General features: G+C 36.6%; 2 protein-coding genes across 2 annotated transcripts in view; one reads left to right on the forward strand and one right to left on the reverse strand.

Moving 5' to 3' along the window:
- Positions 1-671: 671 nt before the first annotated feature.
- Positions 672-8,381, reverse strand: LOC149419437 (uncharacterized). Its single transcript, XM_089638307.1, has 2 exons — positions 6,580-8,381; positions 672-4,728 (listed from the first exon to the last, which is right to left on the reverse strand). The coding sequence occupies exon 2, from the start codon at positions 4,418-4,420 to the stop codon at positions 3,020-3,022; it is 1,401 nt and encodes a 466-aa protein (XP_089494433.1). The 5' UTR covers positions 4,421-4,728; positions 6,580-8,381; the 3' UTR covers positions 672-3,019.
- A 2,697-nt stretch (positions 8,382-11,078) lies between these two features.
- Positions 11,079-24,523, forward strand: part of raptor (regulatory associated protein of MTOR complex 1) — a 48,145-nt gene continuing 34,700 nt past the window's right edge. Inside the window, exons 1-5 of the mRNA XM_089638309.1 lie at positions 11,079-11,335; positions 11,661-11,763; positions 20,103-20,224; positions 23,724-23,843; positions 24,292-24,438. Coding sequence (XP_089494435.1) covers positions 11,153-11,335; positions 11,661-11,763; positions 20,103-20,224; positions 23,724-23,843; positions 24,292-24,438 — 675 coding nt within the window. The 5' untranslated portion in view covers positions 11,079-11,152. The remainder of the gene's footprint in view (positions 11,336-11,660; positions 11,764-20,102; positions 20,225-23,723; positions 23,844-24,291; positions 24,439-24,523) is intronic.

Below are 24,523 nucleotides of genomic sequence, written 5' to 3' on the forward strand. Positions count from 1 at the left end.
TTGTTTGAATGATTTGAAACTGTCAATCGGCAAAATTCCGTCATCTCTTTCTGTTACACGAGTCATTATGGTAGAGAGCGAGAGATCGAACCAATCCTTCTGTTCTCACCAATGAGATCTGAGCTTTTAGCCATATTATTCGTTTTCTATAAGAATTTTGAGGTGGGCGTGGCGGTTTCAAATGAGTTTCGAGGCCAAAGCTTAGTTAAATGCCCCTGGCCCATGGGTCCTAATGTTTGCCATAGATAAAAGTCTGTAACTGAAAAATATACGTCACTACTACACATACTCACCATCGACTAGGATAGAAACTATAAAAAAGGCGTAACCATAGACAATATAATTCTCATTCGGAGCCAACCCATTGGCTAGCCTAAAATCGGCCAATGACAGCGGCCTATAAACATGCATGAAGTTCGTACTGGAATGTGGAAAATATACGTCACAAGTCACCCATAGAGATTACCGTGTCTTTTTTTCTGACCCACTTTTTTCTCGGAGTTATACCCCCCTGGTGTAGGTTCATTCATCTTGATTCATCTCTTTACGGCATTCCACAGAAAAATTCTTTGTAAATAATCTGAGAAGCTAGAAGTCATTCCGGTATTTGCTGCGTGTTGAGAATAGTTTGGGGCTTGATGGAGTCTTCAAAATAACAGACGCATGGTTTTGGTTGCACAAAACTGCATTTGTACTTTATTTAATGTTACGAGTTTAAATTTATTCCCGACCCGGGCATAACACTTTTACAGGTGGTCAGTTGACCATAATTCCTGACTGTTACTATTTTTTGGAGAGAAGTGAAAAAAAATCCACTCGGCGAAGCTTTTTATAGCCTAGTCAAACAACACACACTGACAAACTAATAATCAAAAAACAAAACACTGTCAAAGAAAAGTCAATTGGTAATTAAAACACCTGTTTTATCTATAGGCCCTAGTTTTACTACTGACCGCTAGGTGCTAGGCAGTGGCCTGTAAAATAAATGGTTGTGCACTTAGCTAATAGCTTGTACATTTTAAACATATTGCCACCGCCGGGATGAAAAAAAAAACTGGTGGTTTTTTTTTGATATCAATACAAAAAACTTTCAACAAATATTAAAATAGTTCATTATAACTAAAACTACCTAAACCTGAAGGGATCGGGAATATAATTTAAAACAATCAAAAAAATATAATAACCCTCATACAAATACATAATCCATAAAATTAATCACATTATTCCATAAAATTAATAAACCCATAACCTGATAAATCATAAAATTGATAAAAATTCATAAAATTAATAACATTTACACATATAGATCACTTAATTAACTAATATTCTAGCTCCCGTATAGAGCAGTTCAAAAACTGAAGTCTGTTTTTTTATGAGTTCATACTTGACTCTTTTCTTTTAATAGAACACAAAACACTGTAATCACTGCACTGTGTAGACCGTTCACTCTGCATTCGGTCCAGTGGTGATCATCCTGTCAAGGGTGGTACATGTTAACTCAGGGGGTTGAGTCTCATATTAAGGGTGCCCTGTCCTGGTAGGCAGCGAATACCCCTGGTCCTGGTTGACTGGAAGCCCCAGTGGCTTCTGGATATAGGTTGGTCAACCACAGCGATGCTCTATGGTCAGTAGTCCTGTGTGGTAGCATCGGTTCAGCCCTGGTTACATTAGGCTGTGACCTTGGGAAGGTCTGTAGTTTGCCGGGTCTGGAGATGCAGATCCTGGTTTGATTCTATTGGCATCAAACATATTTTTGTGATAGGTCGCACAAAAATGCCTTGAGACGTCTTGAGGGTAACCACCCTCACTACGCCATCAGGTCCTGGATGAGTTGCTGTTATGCGCGCCATTCTCCATAATGCAGGAGGCAGATTGTCCTCCTTCAAGATGACCAAATCGTCCTTTTTTATGACTTTTGGGCTGCTGGCCTGCCATTTGGTCCGTTTTTGTAGTTCAGCAAGGTAATCTCGTTTCCATCTACACCAGAAAGTTTGAATTAAGACATTTAATTTTTGATATTGGCTTAGTCTGTTCTCTGGTAGCTCGCGGACGTCTAATTCAGGGATGATAGAAGCCTCAGTGCCCATAAGGAAGTGGTTGGGGGTGAGGGGGAGTAGGTCGTTGACGTCATCAGACAAGGAAGTTAAAGGACGGGAGTTCAAACAAGCCTCTATCTGACAAAGTAAAGTATATAATAATTCAAACTGTAATGGATTATTTTTGGTAATTCTATATAAATGAAACTTGGTAGATTTAACTGCAGCTTCCCACAACCCGCCGTGATTTGGCGCCCTAGGAGGAATGAAGTTCCAAACTATACCTTTATCTGCTAAAAACCTATGAATTTTGTCATTGTTCAGCTTTAGACTGGCATACAAATCTTGAAGCTTGTTGGAAGCTCCTCTGAAGCTAGTTGAATTGTCAGAAAATATTTTTTCAGGTTGACCCCGCCGGGCGATAAATCTCTTTAAGCAATTTAAAAAAGTATCGCTTGACAAATCCGTTACAAGTTCTAAATGAACAGCTTTAGTAGAAAAACAAACAAATATGCAAAGATACGATTTGATAAGTGGAGACTTCCTCAGCGTTCCACTCTTCATGTCAATAGGTCCAGCATAATCAAGCCCCGTCACCGCAAATGGTCGACTGGGAGTGATTCTTTCAACAGGTAAGTTTCCCATAATCTGAAGGCAAACTCGAGGTTGGTATCTAAAACATATAATACAGTTATGTAAGACTCGTTTAACAGTATTTTTTCCTAGTATGGGCCAGTATTTCAAGCGTATTTCCGCTAACAGCGCTTGTGGCCCGGCATGTAAATGCACATAATGATAATGTCTTATGATTAATTCGGTTAATTTATGTGTAGGCGATAATATTACAGGTTGCCTTTGTTGATGTGATAAGTACGTAGCTAGTTTTAGTCTACCATTTGCACAAATTAAACCATCTAATAAACAAGGATTGAGGGCTTTCAATCTACTATTTTTGTTTACCATCATGTGATTTTACCAGTCCTTTAATTCTCTTTTAAGGAATGTTCTTGAGATGATTTCAGCAGACATTTTAAGGCTGCTTCTAGTTCGGTGACAGTTATATTGCCTTCGATTTTATCTTTAGAATTCCGACAGTTATTTATAAATCTCAACGCCAAAGCGGTAATTCTCTTCAATTTGGTTAGCGATGAAAATTTTTCGAAAATCTCCCATTCTTGAACATTAGCTGCCAGTAATACATTTAGTTGTGATAGTTCACCTAGATAGGCCCTCCAGGGTAGTAAAATTTCATCAGGTAGTGTGTCGTACCATGCTGCTTTTGATTGCCATAATTTCTGCATAATTAATTTGGCCACCACTATTATGGGGCCTAGGAGACCCAATGGGTCAAAAGTTGAAGCTATGCACGACAATATCTGACGCTTACTTTCCGTCTTACTTGACGGTCTTTTAATTTCATATGATAAATAATCTGATTCATTATCCCAGATCAAACCTAGGATCTTTTCAATTTTGGAATTGTTAGTGATCATTTGTTCACCATTGCTTTTCTCAGCAATTTCACCCTGGCCCGACCCAGATGACAATTCCGAAATATTCGATCTCCACTTCCGCAGGGTCATTCCGGCGGACAGTAAAATATCATGTACCTGTTGTTTCAACCTGACGCATGCGTCCAAGTCGTCCTCTCCGGTCAACAGATCGTCCATGTAGAAATCGTTTTCTATGACCTGGCTTGCTACGGGAAATTTAATTCGATTGTCCATACCGATTTGCCGTAGACATCTAGTTGCCAGGAAAGAGGAAGGTCCCAAACCGTAGGTGATTGTCTTCAATTTATAATGCCTGAGTTCCTCTTCTGGAGAGTCGCGCCATAAAATCTTCTGCAGGCTGCGATCCTCTGGGCGTACGTTGATTTGACGGTACATTTTTTCTATGTCCGCCGTCATGACGTATCTATGTTTCCTAAAACGTAAAAGATGAGTGTATAAATCTTTTTGAATAACAGCTCCTACCATTAATGCATCATTCAGGGAAATACCGGTCGACGTTTTAGCCGATCCGTCAAATACTACACGCACTTTAGTAGTGCTGCTCGCTTCCTTTATTACCGCATGATGCGGCAAAAAATAGGAATGGTCCTTTGTTTTCTCACATAGCTCCATGTGATTTAATTGCTCATATTCTTTCATAAATTGAGCATACTGAGATTTCAGTTCAGGATTCATTAAAAATTTTCTTTCCAAACCTTTGAATCTTTTTTCCGCTGTGCCTAATGAGTCACCAAGTTGGTTGACACACGGCCGGCGCGGCAAACTCACTACGTATCTACCATCGCTCTCTCGGGTGTGCGTGGCTACAAAGTCGGCTTCACAAGCCTTCTCCTCGTGGTTATAAAAACTTGGAGGCATCACCTCTTCCATTTTCCAAAATTTTTCAACTTAATTTGACAGTGTATTTATTGATAAACTACAGATTTCTGGTACTGGCCTTTTTTATGGTGAGCGTTGATCGGGCCCGAGATGATCCATCCTAATTCTGTCCTTTGGAGCGTAGGTCCGGTATCCAATCTTAGCCGATCATTCTTCAAGATCTCCCAAAAACTCTCAGCGCCCAACAGTATATCAATTGGTGCTGCTATGTTGAAGTTTGGATCCGCCAATTCCAATCCCGGCGGAAGCTTGAAATCCTTCCTGGCCACCGTTGCTTGCGGTAAATTTGTAGTTATTTCCTGCAATATTAGACATGTGATATCTTGTTTATAATTTGTTTTTAAAGATTTCATTTTAATTGCAACCCGTTTCTTTATATGGGTCACGTTGTTATGTATACCCGACACGGGTTTGTTTATGTTTTCACACTTCAAATTCAATTTTATTGCGAACTTTTCGCACATAAAATTTGATTGAGCTCCTGAATCAATTAATACCCTTGCTTTATGCATTTCATTATTGCGATCCAACACTCCTATGATTGCTGTCGACAATAACACAGTTTTTTCCGCCTTCACCAAGGCGGAGTGGTTGGACACTGAAACTCGTTCAGTTTCCATATGGTCGCTACCTCCAGGGCGGGCTTCACCATTTTTATCGGAATCATTACTCGGGTGATTCCCTTTATGCAATAACGTGTTGTGGCTATCGCTACCACATAACTTGCATTGTATATTAATTTTACAATATGAGGCCGTATGCCCTAACCTCAAACATTTGAAGCAGGCCCTACACCTCTTTATCATTTCGCTTCTCTCTCCTGAAGTTAACTTTAAAAACTTTTTACAATAATAAATTTTATGTCCTTTATCGTGACAACATATACAATTATTGTGGGCGGCTGCTAAGAAAACTGATTCCTTTCTAGGAATGTTATTGTTGCCGCCATTTGTTTTCGGGTAGGTAACATTTTTTTTCGATTCTGTATGTAACATTAATTCTAAAACTTGCGCCCTTGACGTTAGACACTTGAGAAATTCTCCTAACGTTGGTAATTCTTCCTGTAATGTTGTTTGTTCCCAATGCTTTCGCGATATTGCGTCTAATTTATTAGAAACTATATAAATAATTAATGCATCCCATTGATCGATTTTTAAGCCTAAATTTTGCAGAGCCTTTAGGTTAACATTAGTCTCATCAATTAAATAGCGCATGGCTACCGGATCCTCTTGTTTCATTTCTTTAAGTTGAAACAAAGCTTGTATATGCTTATGAACGGTAGTTCGTAAATTTGCAAATCTTTGTTGCAACAATTCCCAGGCTGACACGTAATTTAAATCTGATACTTCGAAATTGGCGATCACTTTCGCTGCATTTCCCTTTAAGCAGGATTGCAGATAATAGAATTTTTGCACATTATTTAACGTTTGATTATTATGCACCAGTGTTTTGAATGTCTCTAAGAAGTTTACCCATGTTTTTTGATCACCATTGAATTCCCTTAATTGGAGGTTAGGAAGTTTTATTGCTACCTTGTTTTGCTCAACGGATTGTAACATTTCTTTTGCTTTCGCTAAAATCGAATAATATTGATTCTCAAAACTTTCCCTTTGGGAATTATTCTCGATGTCGTCAGAATCTGGTAGAGATTCTATTTGATCTTGAATTAATTCAAACTGGTTTAATACGTTTTCAATTTTTTCGTACCTAATTTGGATCTCATTTAACGATAAACTATTTATTGAATCCCCGAACCTCGTGAGTTTCCCTTTTAAAACTCCTCGTTTGGCGATTAGCGATTTCATATTATCCATCTTAATTGCGTAAAAACCAAAAAAAAATGTTCCCTTTAAAATATTTTCTGCGCAATCGTATTATAATTAAAACCACAAATAATGAAATAACCAAATCCAGCCGTACCTTGACAAATTCTTACAAATAATTTGTTTGAGCTACCTAACCTTAAAAAACCAACAATAATAATACACAATGACTTGCATCTATGCTGTGGGTAGCCGTTTTTTTCTTTTCAAATTATTATATTAGCAAAATACACAGTAAAACATAGCTTGTTTGAACTTGGGGTAATTATTCGGAATCGCTGGACAAGGGTTATATGAAATATTTATATATAAAACCTTCTGATTTACCTTAATTTACTATAAAAGGAATCTGACTGCATTTGGGATATTTTTAATTTTAGCATTTTAATTTTTAATTACGTAAATCGAAAATTCACTCTCGTTGTATGGGATGACAGCTGGAATGGTTTCTGTTGATAAAATTTTCTTTTGTTTGTATTCCTGATACGAGTGGCTATATTTTTTACCATGTGCAAATACTAGGTAGGTACTATTTTAGCCAAACTCGAAAAATAAAATAAAGATATTTAGGTATGTTTTATAAAATAGAAAAATTAAAAAAGGTGATGTTATTATAGGTAAGGTTGGATAATTTTAGGTTAGGTTGGTTTATTATTAGGATTTAGGTTAGGATAGATTGGATATTATAGGTAAGTTTGGATTATTATAGGTTAGGTATGATTATTATTAGGATATAGGTTAGGTTGGATTATTATAGGTTAGGTTAGAATATTGTAGGTTAGGTTCGATTATTATAGGTTAGGTTAGATTATTATTAGGATATAGGTTAGGTTAGGTTAGGTTGGATTAGGTAGAATGAAATCACAAACCAGTCTATACAAACCTAGCGTAGCCCACAAACTACTTGAAAACTGGTATATAACTCTAAAGGGGACGCGAGCAGGCGTTATTAAAGGTTCCCCAACATTTATAGGTTAAGTTAGGTTGGATTATTATAGGTTAGGTTGGATTATTATAGGTTAGGTTAGGTTAGGTTGGATTATTTTAGGTTAGGTTAGGTTGGATTATTATAGGTTAGGTTGGATTATTATAGGTTAGGTCGGTTTATTATTAGGATTAAGGTTAGGTTGGATAATTGTAGGTTAGGTTCGATTATTATAGGTTAGGTTCGATTATTATTAGGATATAGGTTAGGTTAGGTAAGGTTCGATTATTATAGGTTAGGTTAGGTTGGATTATTATAGGTCAGGTTAGATTATTATAGGTTAGTTTAGGTTTGATTATTATAGGTTAGGTTGGATTATTATAGGTTTAGGTTAGGTTAGGTTGGATTATTTTAGGTTAGGTTAGGTTGGATTATTATAGGTTAGGTTGGATTATTATAGGTTAGGTTAGGTTGGATTATTATAGGTTAGGTCGGTTTATTATTAGGATTAAGGTTAGGTTGGATAATTGTAGGTTAGGTTCGATTATTATAGGTTAGGTTCGATTATTATAGGTTAGGTTCGATTATTATTAGGATATAGGTTAGGTTAGGTAAGGTTCGATTATTATAGGTTAGGTTAGGTTGGATTATTATAGGTCAGGTTAGATTATTATAGGTTAGTTTAGGTTTGATTATTATAGGTTAGGTTAGGTTGGATTATTATAGGTTTAGGTTAGGTTAGGTTGGATTATTTTAGGTTAGGTTAGGTTGGATTATTATAGGTTAGGTTGGATTATTATAGGTTAGGTTAGGTTGGATTATTATAGGTTAGGTCGGTTTATTATTAGGATTAAGGTTAGGTTGGATAATTGTAGGTTAGGTTCGATTATTATAGGTTAGGTTCGATTATTATTAGGATATAGGTAAGGTTAGGTAAGGTTGGATTATTATAGGTTAGGTTAGGTTGGATTATTTTGGGTTAGGTTAGGATATAGGTTAGTTTAGTTTAGGTTTGATTATTATAGGTTAGGTTACTATAGTTTAGGTTAAATAAAACAATAATTATAATAATACCTAAATATAAATAATTTAAGTTTTTTAAGTAACATAAAAATATTTTATTTTTCGAGTTTGGCCAAAACAGTACCTAACTAGAATTTGCATTCTGAAATGATTCAAATTCTAGCTACTCGTATAAGGAATACAAACAAAAGAAAATTTTATCAACAGAAACCATTCCAGCTGTCATTCCATACAACGAAAGTGAATTTTCGATTTACGTAATTAAAAATTAAAATGCTAAAATTAAAAATATCCCAAATGCAGTCAGATTCCTTTTATAGTAAATTAAGGTAAATCAGAAGGTTTTATATATAAATATTTCATTTAACCCTTGTCCAGCGATTCCGAATAGGTATTTACCGAACTTGGAAATGATTAAAAAGATAGGAAGGCACAAGGTTACTCATCTGAATTTCTTTTGGAATTGGCATCAATTTTTTCCATCAAAAGCCTTTTGTTTGGTGCTGGTTCATTTTTTCTGGTAAATCCTCTGATTATATCCATCCGCTCGTTAGGACCATGTTGAGAATAGTTTGGGGCTTGATGGAGTCTTCAAAATAACAGACGCATGGTTTAGGTTGCACAAAACTGCATTTGTACTTTATTTAATGTTACGAGTTTAAATTTATTCCCGACCCGGGCAAAACACTTTTACAGGTGGTCAGTTGACCATAATTCCTGACTGTTACTATTTTTTGGAGAGAAGAAGTGAAAAAAATCCACTCGGCGAAGCTTTTTATAGCCTAATCAAACAACACACACTGACAAACTAATAATCAAAAAACAAAACACTATCAAAGAAAAGCCAATTGGTAATTAAAACACCAGTTTTATCTATAGGCCCTAGTTTTACTACTGACCGCTAGGTGCTAGGCAGTGGCCTGTAAAATAAATGGTTGTGCACTTAGCTAATAGCTTGTACATCTTAAACACTGCGTAAAGAACGAGAATAGCCCAAGCGATTGTGACCTTATTCTTCACACAAATTCTCCACACATAAGGGTCAAAATCGCAAATAATTTTATTTTGTTTTTAAATTGGTAGATAATGTGCCGCACTCACAACTCACATAAGCGGCCGCGGCGAGAGTGGTTTATTTATGGCCGCGGCGCACCTCGGGATGATATTCGGAAACGTAACATAAAAATACAATTGTACACAGACATTATTGTTGTTAATTCCGTTTCAGTTTAGGGTGAAAAGCATACAAAGGATATTTATATGCTTTTACTTGCATCATATAGCATTTGTCTACCTCATTTTAAATCATTTCGGCAAGCAATCAATATTAACAAATAAACAAACCAAAAATGATACCGGTGACAGTTGGCGGCACATAAATAAACCAAAAAACCACCCACAATGCACAAACCACTCTCGTTGGCGGCAAACATAAATATACCTATAATATACCATGGCGGCAAACGTCACTTTTAGAAGTAGTGAGAGTGTAACAAAGTCATTACTATCCAGCGAGGTACTTACCTTTTTACAAAACTCAAATCTTTGATAAAAGGCTTAATTATGTTATTTAAAAATAAAATAAGCAGTGATTAAAATGCATTATAGTATAAAGTAATTGTTTTTAAAAGTTTTATGACAAATAACAATACTTACCTATATTTTAATGATGTATCCCATTCCTCGACTCATAAAATACCCAACAACAAATTATAAGCCGTAATAACTGCATTAACGAAAAAAAATCATAATTCATCATGTACTACTTTGCATACAAATCAGTTCAAAAGTAGTCGTGAGATGGCAAGTATACAAGATGGCTGCCAGGTAATTTTCTCTCACCCTAGATTTGCCTTCAATACCATTTATACAAAATCGCTCTAATGCTCTATGGGCTCTTTAGGTCCAGGTACAAAATGCACGAAGTTATCAATCTAGTGGGTGGTTTATTTATGGGTCGAGTTAAAATAGGACTTCGCCACGGTCATTAGATATTAGAGAATTATTATTACATCATCAGAAATTTGATATAAACTGACTCACTAATAATGTAACTAACTAGCTAATGAAGCGTACAACGCATCATTGGTATAACTTATCAATGATAGATAATGTGAGAAAAAATAGCCGTCACAGGACGCTTGGCAGATGTGAAACATTGGAATTGATTTTTATGAAGTGGGAATGAAAGTGGACCAGTCTTTAAATTTTTGAAAATACCACAATTATTCTTTTATTACCAAAATATAAACAAAGAAATAAATTACAAATTAAAAATTCATAGTCATTAAGAATAGATCCATTGCCAATTTATTGAGAACACAAGCAAATATACCGCACAGAGTTTTGGCGGCCGAAGAGCCGACGAGTCACGAGACTGGCCGAATGAAGCATCGTTCCATGCAAAAGTATCATTCCGTCTTGATACGTTTGCTACGCAAAAGAGTCACTTTTATCTCCCCAAGTGCGCCAAAAGATGTTTTACGTCAAAAATATAGCTGAGGATTTGCCATGGAAAGGCTGCCCTTCCTCCCATTTGTATTTAAGAGTTAGTTGTAAAAGTACATAATATAAATGCAAAGGTTTGCAGTCTGCCGCCGACCTCGGAATCGTTCTTCTACTCTCTGACTCTGACTCAATTCAGTTGAAAGATTCGATTACTCCGACTCTTTAAAAAAATAGACAAAAAAGGTTTATTTTGAAATCGACATCTCGACAGTACTAACCCCAACGCTAATTACGCTATTTAGTATTAATGCTTAGGTAGGGGATATGCACTTTATCTGCGCACTTCTTTGGGTGGCTATGAATAAAAATATTGAAGCCATACGTTAGTTTGTTTTTTATACTACTTTATAGAAAAATGTTTGAATGTCTGTCACGTGTTGATTGTTTATGAATTTTACGAAGACGTAAATAAAAGAATTGTGACATTTATATCGATTATTGAAGATGTCAGATATGCCTCCACACTTGCCTTCTGATGAGGAGGACGAAAGTTCTGACAGTAATCAAATAGACCCGTCTAAAGAACTGACCGATTGGGAACTTCCCTTGAGCTTTGTAAGCAATAGACATTGCGAATCTATTGAAGGGGCAAAAAATATCGAACAGACATGGAGAATGAAAGAAAAGGTTAGAATTCATTTAATTTATTACATGTATTAAAGCTGCAATGATGTGTCACAACATTTTAGCGATTGTTTCGCTTATTGCCTGACAGCACTTAAAGACATCCAGATTAATTTGTGTTGAACGTTTATACATGTGTATAAATTGCAATCAGATCCCTCCAATGTCCACATCCAGTTCAGCTAGACACACAAAACAAAGCTTGTGGTGTAAATAATAGCGATTTTATGACTTCTGGATTTGGTGGCAACTGTTATCTAATTCATTATTACTTGTTCCTTATCAGATATCCTTGAGTACTAATAATGATTTTTTCCTTTGATTTCAGTACAAAACGCATTGCGTAGCTTTGGTGCTATGTTTAAATGTTGGTGTTGATCCACCTGACATTGTCAAAACACAGCCATGTGCCAGATTAGAGTGTTGGATAGGTAAACATTTTACTCTTTTACATTCTAATTTCTATAAGGCGATGATGATGTTTTTTCCATATTTGTGGTCAAATTCGCATCAATCTTGTCGAATTCCGCTGCACGCTTAATATAAGCAGCACTTGGTTTCAACTTAAAGAATTAACTATTTTGTGGTGGGAGATGTAAAAGATGCATTAAAGTTCCATTTTTTTCAAAGTTAGGTTTGAAGGTTAGGAAATACGCACAAAATATTAAAATAACCAAAACTAAACCCTAAAAACATATTTTGTGCATGTTTACTGTAACGTCAAAGAATTATGCAAGTTTGGATTGCCACGGTAGTGCCTGATTATTGTTTTGTTGAGAGTTTTTCGGGTGGCTGCCCTGCGAGCGGTTGGACGGGCGGGCAAAAATAACGCGGGCAGATTTAGATCGGGACATTACGGGAACAATACGCGAGACGACGATTCCGCGGTGCGGGTGGTTTTTGGGCGAGAAAGAGTGATATGGAAAATAATGAAAAAGATCGCGCGGATACCTTGAACTTAATATCCTTCGGAGACTTTCCGTTTAAATTTACAAAACATAAAACCAACGTTTCGACTCCTGTGTGAGATCGGCCTGTGCTGGTTCGAGTGTTGTGGCTTGAAGAGATGGAAATATACAATCGTTTGTTTGAAAGTAAAAAATGGTTTTATTTGTGAGGCGTAATTCCTTGGGGACTACACTGGATTACCAAGCATGCTGTCGAAGTGACACAAAGATGAATCATCATTGTTCCGTTAGACGTTAAATGGAAGCTGATTAATTGAGGATGGCCTCGCGCACTCGTTCGCCCTCCATCTGACGAATCTCTACCCGGCGCAACCTGCTCATCAGACGTGACAACATGAACAAGGTTCTTCAATGTTTTTTACACATTATGCCTGCTTGCTTTACCCCATAATAGCCCTGGTGATTGACAAGGGTCCATGCTCATCAGACGGGACATCAAACGGGACTTCAGACGTGACATTGGCGCTCCAACGTAAATAAAGTTTTAAAACAACTTTAGGTGCTCGTATTTAAGCCTATGGCAAGGGCATACTCTCTATCGTATCAAATTTAAGATTAAAAATTGTAATTTAATAATTTTTAATGTATAAATTCTCTAATAATATGCTTAATGTATAGATATGATGTGCATTACGAAGTACCTATGTGTGTGCATTGTGGTTGCGTTGTGGCTTCGTTCGCTTTACATTGATGTTTTGCTCGGTAGCCGGTGTACAATTTTGACGTGAACTAGCTTCGTTCGCTCATTTGCTCGAAATATTTATTTTTTTAAATTAACTACTGAATTGATATTCGTGTACCGTTGTTTTATTCCACTGGTAACACGGACCTGTCAGTTGATATTGTTTTGAACATAGTGACAGCGATAATGTTTATTATTGTCGATCATTTGATATGTCATTACATTTGTAAATGCCAGCTATACACTTATAAAGAATTTGAACACATTTGTTACGACTTGCGGTAACGTGTTAGTGTACCAGACTGTTTTTTAAAATTTCAGAGGTATTGTTTTTTTAAATAATTTTTTTTTGAAAAATTTCTCAAAATTTTGTTTTTTCATTACAATCAAAATGGCGATTTCTAATATAAACGCAGCTACAAAGGAGGAGATGATACAAATGCTTTCTGAAGTGAATATCACTCCAGAAAGTACATTATCAGCTATGCGGGAACAGGCTCGTATGTATAATAAGAGCTTAAAACAATCCGGTAGTGATTCTTCACAACAAAATGAAGGCAATAGTGATAATGCGAATCAGACTACAAACATAGTTAATAATAATTATTATCAATCTGCAAATACAAATACGTCCGTACATTCTTGGGGTATTAAATTTTCGGGTTCTTCTGATGTTAGGGATTTTATACAACGTGTGGAAGAGTTATCTAGATGCCGTCATATAGAACTGTCATCGGTTGTGATTTCCTTTGCTGATCTTCTGGAGGGGAGAGCTCTGTCTTGGTATCGGACAATTTATAAAGATTCTTTATCTTGGCCTGAGTTGAGAAATCACCTCATAGCACGTTTTGACCGTTATATTAACCAAACAGAGGCCCTAAAAGCCTTATTCGCAATGAAACAAAAATTTAATCAAAGTGTTGTGGATTACGTCGAGGACATTAAATTAACTAATCTCAGATTAAACGTTCCACTTACGGAGGAACAGTTGGTAGACCTAGTTTCTGATAGTCTGTTACCTAAATATGCCTTGGCTATCGCATATTTTGCAGAAAAGGACTTAACTTCTTTGGTAAATGTGTGTAGGAGATTTGAAAAGCTCTCAGTAGATAAACCCTTACCGCATTTCACTTCTTCTCAAGCAACTTCCTCTTCATCAACTCATACTTCATCTTCTTCTTCTAATAATAGAAAAACTTTATATTGTTTTTATTGTAAGGGGCAAGGTCATACAAAACAATTTTGTAGGCTATGGAAGTCTGAATCTCAGAGAAATTCTGGTAAACGTAAAGATGACTCCGCTCGCACAAACCCAAAAAACTAGCGTGTGATCCTCTGCGTCCTGCTAGCAAGGATGCCAGGAGATCATCACCCTTAGTTGATAGCTCCAGTAACCGGTTCTTCGGGCGTGACATGGACGCATGCATGCCGATGGCTAGTTCTGGACAGGACATCAGACCTCATGCGAATATTTCTATTCAAAATCTTGTCTTTTCGGGTCTTTTGGACAGTGGTGCGACTGTCAGTTGTTTTGGCGGTTCTCTTTACAACTTCTTTATTAGTTTAGGGTTTAGTCTAGATAAGTTAGAATCGTACGTTACCACCGCTGATGGGGTACGTCAAAATGTAATTGGTACTATGCGGGTACTTGTTACTTATAATAATATTAAGAAATATATTACCTTTTTTGTTATTCCGTCTCTTTCACCTGTGATTGTTTTGGGAGTCGACTTTTGGAAACAGTTTGACATCGCTCCTCAGTTGTTTTCAAAAGCCAACAGTGGTCGTGATGTTGAGAATACTATAGGTGAAATTCGCAAAATCACGTCAGCTTCCCTACTGTCCCCTCAAGACAATCGTAGGCTAAATATTGTTATAGATAAATTTAAGACAATTTCTTTTGAAAAATGTGGATTGGGTCGAACTCATTTAGTTCAGCACAAAATTAATACGACAGGAGATCCCATTAAGCAACGGTATTACCCCTTGTCTCAAACGCGTCAACAACAACTTGACTCTCAACTTAAGGAAATGCTTGAATTAGGTGTTGTTCGCCGTCACCCCCGACCTAAATAGTTGTCTCCATTCGATATTTAAGTTGAAATCAAGTGTTGTTTTTTAAAGAGCCTTTGCATGCAGCGGAATTCGATAAGTTTACCAAATTCGCAAGTCTGGTATGGGTTTTAAAATGTTTATCTAAGATCTGACATTTGTATAATATTTACGATCAGTGGTGACAGATGCAAATCAAACTTCTGTATAGAAATACAACATAATAAAACCAAAAATAAATTTTAATATTTAATTATTGAAGACAATATTAGCGATTCCTAAATTAAAATCTGTAACAGAAAAATCAGAGAAAGATGCGGTCACATCTAGGTCCTAGATGTGACCATATCTTTTTCTGATTTTCTGTTTCAGATTTTCGTTTAGGAATCGTTAATATTGTCTTCAATAATTAAATATTAAAATTTGAGGTTTTACTCACTTAGTTATTCCAAAAAATAAACATAAATGTATTATTTAATTCTTTAGCAGATTCTCATTACGTTCAAACTCATGTTGAATGCCAAATATTAAATGTATCTGTTAACTTTTAGAGTATTATTGAGTATCATGGTCATAGAATAGCGATGGGCATAACCGATATACTCTTTTGAGATGATAGATTAATTAAAGACCTAAAATATTTAAAAATTTCATTCGATCCATAGACTTCCAAATTGATAGACTAGCTCATCAGAGAAAGGGGACCAAACCAAGTGCGCGGAGCGGGGAGGGGGCGTGACCGTCTCACTTTCTGTAATTTATCAATAAATAAATCTGACAGTAAACAGGCAACTCACATTGTAAAACATATCACCATTTAGTCTGCGCAAATAAAATTTGCTTACTAATAAAATTGCTGGCTGCATTAAAAACTTAACTACAAATCCCAAATCGGGTAAACAAAGGTTCGGGCATGTTTCCAAAACTGAATATTTTGTTACAATATTTAGTTAGACACAATTTGGGAGGCAGGTTTGGGTGTCGCCACCCCGGCAACGACTCTGCCATAGGTCATGCAAATAGGTCTGCCATAGGTTCGCTACATTTGGTGGTTTAGTATGGGAGCCCTGGTTCGTTGGATGAGGTGTGTTCAGTATGTGTCTGCCCACCAGCTGCGTGGCGTGTCAGATTGGGAGAGGCTGGTTTGGGTGCCGCCACCCCGGCAACGTCTCTGCCATAGGTCATGCAAATAGGTCTGCCATAGGTTCGCTACATTTGGTGGTTTAGTATGGGAGCCCTGGTTCGTTGGATGAGGTGTGTTCAGTATGTGTCTGCCCACCAGCTGCGTGGCGTGTCAGATTGGGAGAGGCTGGTTTGGGTGCCGCCACCCCGGCAACGTCTTTGCCATAGGTCATGCAAATAGGTCTGCCATAGGTTCGCTACATTTGGTGGTTTAGTATGGGAGCCCTGGTTCGTTGGATGAGGTGTGTTCAGTATGTGTCTGCCCACCAGCTGCGTGGCGTGTCAGATTGGGAGAGGCTGGTTTGGGTGCCGCCACCCCGGCAACGTCTTTGCCATAGGTCATGCAAATAGGTCTGCCATAGGTTCGCTACATTTGGTGGTTTAGTATGGGAGCCCTGGTTCGTTGGATGAGGTGTGTTCAGTATGTGTCTGCCCACCAGCTGCGTGGCGTGTCAGATTGGGAGAGGCTGGTTTGGGTGCCGCCACCCCGGCAACGTCTCTGCCATAGGTCATGCAAATAGGTCTGCCATAGGTTCGCTACATTTGGTGGTTTAGTATGGGAGCCCTGGTTCGTTGGATGAGGTGTGTTCAGTATGTGTCTGCCCACCAGCTGCGTGGCGTGTCAGATTGGGAGAGGCTGGTTTGAGGAGACCCTTTGACCTCTCCAAATGATCTATCTTGCCTCTATCGTGCCTTGGACACACTGATCCCTAGATTCCTACCCACCCCTCATACCCCTTTCCTTCCCAGAGCTTCCTCTCCTTCTTTTCCTTAAAAAGACCTTCCACACAGCTTCCCCAAGGATGACATAGGCCCCGGGGGAAACTATTTTCCTTAAGGCCTCCTGTGTGGAGTTAATGTAAAAAAAGACACTTTTACAAATGTGTTATAATTTACCCACCACACTCATTTTTAGCATCGCTACGCAATCCGATTTGAAGGCAGTTCGGTGCGGAGAAAAACCCACAGTTGACTGGCTGCAAACCGTTGCCTTACTTTAGCGAACTTTTCTTTTCAATGCAGAGTCTCGTTATTTCGTGGTGCGCTCTTCGGCATTCAACGTACGACTAATGTCGTAGATTATTCAAAGCATTCTCGAACCCTCCTGATGCCAAATATATGGTCACATGTTTTGCCCCCAACTCGACGAAATGATACCCCGATATTAAGTCTTATCAATTTCGATGTCTACAATGTTTAGCATGTTTTGAATTATTTTGCATATTTATTTGAGACGCCGTTTTAAAGTTGGTTTGGCCAATTCGAATTCCAATTGGCGAAGATTTCATTTATAAACATATTTGAATTATTATGACGCTCTTTCTATTCATGAGTTTGGTATACCCACCTTTAGTTAGTCTAATACTACCAGCGAAATTACACCAACCTGTATTAAGTGCCTGTTGGTAAACAATGGCGGTCATAAAATCTCCCTATAAGTTTTTTGTTATAGGTAAATGTATTTTTATTAGACTGCATTGTGTTTGTATCTCACTGAATTTTTCCTCTAGTATAATATATTATAAGGACAAAGTCCATATCCCTCAAAAAAAAGGCTTTAATTTAAGAAGGCGCATACACAAAATAAAGCACATGTAAATGAGGCAATTAAATCAATGCTGCTTCTACTACCAGCACATAAGGAACGTGGCAGATGTGTTGGCATTTTCTTTGAATTTTTATTTTCTAGGTAAATAATTAACATTTTTTTGTATCAGTCAGAAATTATTATGAACAAGGTAACAACAAAATAGTCAGGCAGATTCACAATGTAAACTTCACCGATAAACCTCGATTGTTACATCTCTATTATACTAATATAAAGTCCCTATCCACGTCTGTCTGCTTGTACGCTTAGTTCTTCTAATCTATGCAATGGATTTTGATAGGGTTTTCACTATCGTTTAGAGATTTTCTTCCGGAAGGTTTAAACAGGTTGTCAAGAGACGTACTTGACTTACCTTAACCAGTAATTCCTGACATTATTTTCAGTAAAAAATGTAAATGAAATTTTCGTCTCCGGTGATTTTTGATTTTTAAAATTTATTTTTTCAACAAAGAACATAGAAAATTAGTAGGTAGACCAACATTTCATTTGCACTTTTTATTCCAAATAATGTCAGAAATCACTGGTTAAATTAAGTCAAGTACGTCTCTTAAAACCCTGTATATATATATATATGTAATACATGCATATTATATTTATAGAAAATAGAGAAAAGTCGTGCAACGTCAGGTCAGCTAGTGTAATATAAACTATAGTGTACTATGTATATTAGTGATGGGTCATGACTCATTTTATTAAGAGCCGGAGCCGTAGTACCAGCTCAATATTGTTTTACGGCTCAGAGTCAACTCAATCGAACGATGGCTCGATTGAACGGGAGCTGTTAGCTGTGCTCACCCGATACGACTTGCCCGATACGACTTGCCCGATACGGCCCCCCGATATGGCTCCCCTGATGCGGCTCCCAGTGTAAGCATATGAATGCATATGAATAAGCCTCTTAACACATTGTAGTCAGGCAGTTAAAACAATAGACTCTAGCCTGTAGTGGGTGTTTTTCGCGATTAGCGCAAAAATATATCGCTTTCTTAAAATTGACACAATTTCTAAACAAAATAATATTTTCAATTGAAATTTTCAAAGAAATCATATATGACATTTGATCATCAAAAATAAATTATAATTGCTTTGATTACATCATAATTTCACAATTAGTTCAATACGTGAAATGACTCAAACTAAACTGGAGATTGAGATCGCATAAAAGCTGTAGATTTGTGGCGACGCCTTTACAAGCGGCACACTAGCCAATCCGGACAAGGAATCTCAAATAACGTGGACAGATTGTCACCTAGCACCCAGGTAGCAAATTACCCTTCAAGGCGTTTTATTTCACGCTGATGACAAACCCGTATAATGCCGTTTCCCGCCAAAAACCGACAGTCGACAAAAACGGCATTTGCCGTGTCCCGCAGTTGACCGACAGTCCGCGAAAAACGGCAAATGCCCTGTCCCAACGACAATGTGTTAACATGAGAAAAATAAGATGCTAAGTAATTAGTAAGTGTAGGTACATATGTCCAAGTCAGACGCCATTCATGTCTCTGAGTATCAATTAATACTTGCATAATATTAATGGCGCTATTATTGTAATAACTAATCTCCTGATAAGAAAGAGCAACCGTTCAATTGAGCCACGGTACGGTTTACCAGGAGTTGTACAAATGAAAGTCGTACATTAAAAAGAGTTAGCGGCTCGTTCATGAACAACTCATAGCTAATGTATATACATGCATCTCAAATATATTATATTAATAAAATAAGACAATAATATGGCAATATTGTACCTGCAATGTATATTTTTTAATAATAATCGATCACACAAGTGTTAAAAAATTACACTAATGAGTAAATTATCGGTATCAAAGTTTTTTTTTGTGTTATTGCATGTGTAGTTAATTAAATCTGTGTAATGGTTTGTCAAAGTATAAAGGTTGTACAATACTTTGAACCACATCAATAATGTCGAATTTTTCAAACTTAGCACTCCATCACACTCAAAAGTCACAAGCCGCCACCCTGTATAATACCTTAATTCACAAAACAATTATTATATAAATTTTTATTTTCTGGTCAAACCTTCAGCCACTAAACAAGGACACAAAAAATTCAAATAAAATGCGTAAAACACCCAAAACTATACCTTTATTTCGTTGCCCATGTATGCTACAACACGTGTTTGTGAGTGAGGAAACATTATAATATTGTTTGTAACTTGAAAAGGCTAATTTTTGAGTTACCTAGTTATAGTAATTACACCTCGATATAATAGATGTAATCTTTAAGTTTTTTGTCTACGACGCCACCATTTTTTTCCAGATCCCCTCTCTCTATCGCCGGCCAAGTCGTTAGAGTTAATAGGAGGCAACTTGAGGCTGCAGTACGAACAGTGGCAGCCCAGGGCGCGCTACAAACAGTCCTTGGACCCCACAAGCGACGAGGTAACACCCCCATTCTACCACTCTACCTCACTTTACCCACTAAATGATTGTGTACGTCCAAGCTGCCAGGATATTGCAATAGTGTTACCCGGTAGCGAAGAGATTGAGAAGTTCACATTTAATTATATTAAGTTTCTCGTCAAAGCAATTTTACCCCGAAAAAATCCCATACAAATGACTTCTAACTAACCATAATACATAATGTTATTCTGACTCTTGAGATGATCTGACTCAATTATTTGATTCACTTGATCGTGCCATGTCTTCCTCGGGCATCCATAACTTCTACTGTTCATTTTCACACCAGTTTTCATGTCCTTACAATTTTTTCTTCGTTCATCGGCACTACTTGTCCAAACCATCTAAGCGTCCCTTTCTTAATATTATTTGTTATGGTTACAGCAGCTTTGCATTCTTTCCGGATCTCCACTTTTGTAATATAGTTTAACAACACATTTGCCTCAGGGATCTCATTTGCACAGCGTTCAGACTATTATTCTTTCTCTGCCAAACGTTTTATTACAGATTAGGAACAATTTGGTTGGTCATTTCTAATAATAAACCCAAAAATGTTTATTGTAGTTTAGCTCATAGTGTTGTAGAATATACATTATTTATTGCTTAAAGATTTTTGTATCAGATCTACACTGTTTATTGAATCTTGAGATAAGAATTTTTATATCCATTTTATATTGTGTTGCGTAAGTATAATTTTTTTGTTTCAAGGACATAAATCCTACCTTATAATATTTCTATTTTTGACCTTATCAGTGCATTTCTTAGAATATTTAAAAGACTAGATGTGGGATCTATTATGCCGTTTGGCAGAAAACCACTGCGCCCATATTTCTATAAGACCTTAAAAAATATGAATGTTCGGCGATTTGTTGGGCGATACGTGATATATCTCTTCTATCTCGTCACTTATGTATCTCGTCTATTTTGCTTCCGATATTGGGCTATTAACTACATATTTAAAGACATCAAGAAGAACAATATTTATTATTGCAGACATCGCTCCGATTTTTTTTTTGTTATTTTTGTTATTTGTTTTTGGGGTGTTATGCCGTGTTGCGCTAACTCCTTCTTTAGCCAACGTTTCGGACAGCATTGCAGTGTCCATCATCAGGGCAGATGTGTTATTTGCTAATATATATTTGCTATAAAATCTGCTTACGAAAATAACACATCTGCCCTGATGATGGACACTGCAATGCTGTCCGAAACGTTGGCTAAAGAAGGAGTTAGCGCAACACGGCATAACACCCCAAAAACAAATAACAAAAATACTTTTGGCCGTGAAAATCTCAAATCATCGCTCCGATTACTTCTCTAAAAGAATGTTGGATCACTGCAATATTGTCATGGTGATATTCTCTGTGGATTTTTTCAATATCGAACCATGATTGTCAAAAGGTCGTAACCGATAAAAATTTAATTATACAGATGATTTTTTCTTTTCATTGTACATGCATTCATAAAACTTTGTATGTGCATTCATGAAATTTTGTATCTGCATTCATGAAACTTTGTATATGCATTCATGGAAACTTTGTATGTGCATTCATGAAATTTTGTAGATGCATTCATGAAACTTTGTACGTGCATTCATGAAAATTTGTACGTGCATTCGTGAAATGAAGATCTGAAAAGTTCGCCCACCTTTAAGTGGTGGAACACCCCTTTAGAGGAAGGGGGAGATTTTTTGAAAAATTATGTTTCGTTTATTATATTTTCGTTGCGTTGAATGGAATGAGCCACTTACAAGTTGATAGTTTCAATATTTGGTGAGATAAGACAGGTTTTTAGAAAAATCTGCTTACGAAAACGGTATTTTATTTTGAAATATGTTTCAAAAACAGCAAATTTTTCTGGAATCGAATGTAATGCGAAAATATTTCCCGCCTAATCCGCATTTTGACAGTTAAAATACAAAGACAGACAGAAAAATACATTGCAAAAAATATAGGGCTCTAGGGGTTAATTTTTTTTTGTTACTGGTTTTCATTACTGCAAAACAATCAACATTTTCATAATATTTTTGCACTCGCAGACAAAGTTTCAGTGTAGAAGCTACTATTATATATACTAGCACATTGCTCATTGATAGGTGACTCAAGAAAACACCTCACTTCTAGCCTTTTATCCGTTCAGAAGCGCTTTTGAACTTCCAATCAATAATGTACAAATAAAATATTAAAATCCAATGCCAATCATAAATGCTTACAAAAGTGTTGGATATTTCATACTGAATAATTTATATGATTTTTAATAATAAATGTTTCCGTTTGCATTACTGTTGTATCGGTCACTTTATTTATGTGTGACAAATTAAAATTATGTTTGATAATAATTAATAGCGATGACCTACGGGATCATATTTAAATCGTAAATCTTTAAGACAACATACAAAATAATATATTCTAATTATTGGCAAAGATAATAATAATGATTAAAAAATAATAAACAATTTAAAAAATATACGCTAGGTGCAGAAGTTTTGAAAAAGGTACAGATAATATTAAAATCAATAGTTTTTATTTGAAGCTGTTTTCTTATAAAAAAATAAAGAAAGTTATGCTCTTACCAATCAATACAATGGACGAACACCGTTAAAATTGTGTTTGGAAGATTTAAAATTTATTTTTCCGATTGTGATTATCGTACATAGAATATGTAATTTTAATATTTTCATTCATAATTACTGATTTCAAGGGTGATCTAAAACTACACATTCCGAAACGGTTCCAACTGGCTACAACATCATTATGACATTGAAACTTCCGATGTCTGGTAAGACGGCTGTCACCAACGTCGCCCGGGGTGATATCAACTCCGCTGAATTCACAAATAAAAATGAACATGTCGTTTTCGCAGCAAATCGAAAATGGCACATATTAAATCATAATAGAAAATTTATTCGTCAACATAAAAATATTTTTAAAATTTTTTTCAAGAATATAAAAAAACAATGAAAATTGCGAAATGCCAATGGAAGTGGCGACATCTTGTGGCGAATTTTAGACATATTATTTGCGTTTAGCTTTGGTGTAGCCGTCAATTACCGGATACCAAGAGCTGTTGAGCTTAGCTCCGTCGTCTCTAGGCATTTCGCACTTGGACGGGCCCCAGGCTAACGTAAATACTGTGCTTTCACTTGAATTGCAGTTCCCTTGTACTGTAATACCTACAAGCCCATAGTGGATTGAAGCTGGCGGCACGGTATCGCTTCCAAGTAAATAAGCACAAACTCGACAACCAACAATTACACATCTTCGGATCTACCGGATCTGCCCTGATGATGGACACTGGAACGCTGTCCGAAACGTCGGCTAAAGAAGGAGTTAGCGCAACACGGCATAACACCCCAAAAACAAACAACACAAATCCTTTTGGCCGTGAAAATCTAAAAACTTACTTCCGATATAGCCTGAGAATAAGTTTGATTAAAATAATCTATTTGTAAGTGTGTTATAACTTTTTCCTTTTTTTATTTCAGGTTAAGAAGTTGTGCTGTTCTTTGAGACGCAATGCTAAAGATGAAAGAGTACTTTTCCATTACAATGGTCATGGCGTACCCAAACCCACGATCCAGGGCGAAATTTGGGTTTTCAATAGAGTAAGTATTCATTTACAACAGCAATAAAAATTTACTAACATTTAGCCAATGTATTGACTTTTATAGAGTTACCAAAAACATACCCTAAAAATGCCCGTCCCCACTTCCATTTAAAAATCAGACGCCCTACTGGCAGTAGAGGTTATATGAAGCTGTTCACGCTTATCCGACATGATTAAAAGTCGTCTCCAGCACTTTTTGTTGGATGGATAGCCAGCGCATCCGTTTAACAATTGCGTCGGAACTCGCTCGCTTATAAGTTTGTATCGAGTTATTCACACTCGTCGTTTCGACATGTGCCCCACTACAACTCCCCGACCCCACAACCTGCCCGCTCTCCAGTCGCAAGGAAGCGGGTTTTTACCGTCCAATTTTTAAACGTCCATTTTTTATTATCAAAATCACAATATCCTAACTTTTATTTAAATGACTATAAATATGTTTTCAGGCATACACCCAATATATACCTCTATCAGTCTACGAACTACAGACATGGATGGGTGCTCCCTCTCTGTATGTATACGACTGCTCTAATGCGGGGGTGATAGTTGAACAATTCAAGATATTTGCTGAGCAACATGAAAAAGATTTTGAGGTATGTATTTATTAGTCCCCTTAGATTAAAGGGTAAAAAAATCATTATAATCATGTAGGTAGGTACTTATTTTGTGTAAATAATT

This window comes from Hesperophylax consimilis, chromosome 12 (assembly GCF_061612785.1).
Source record: "Hesperophylax consimilis isolate HC1 chromosome 12, BYU_Hcon_1.0, whole genome shotgun sequence".
Classification (NCBI taxonomy): Eukaryota; Metazoa; Arthropoda; class Insecta; order Trichoptera; family Limnephilidae; genus Hesperophylax; species Hesperophylax consimilis.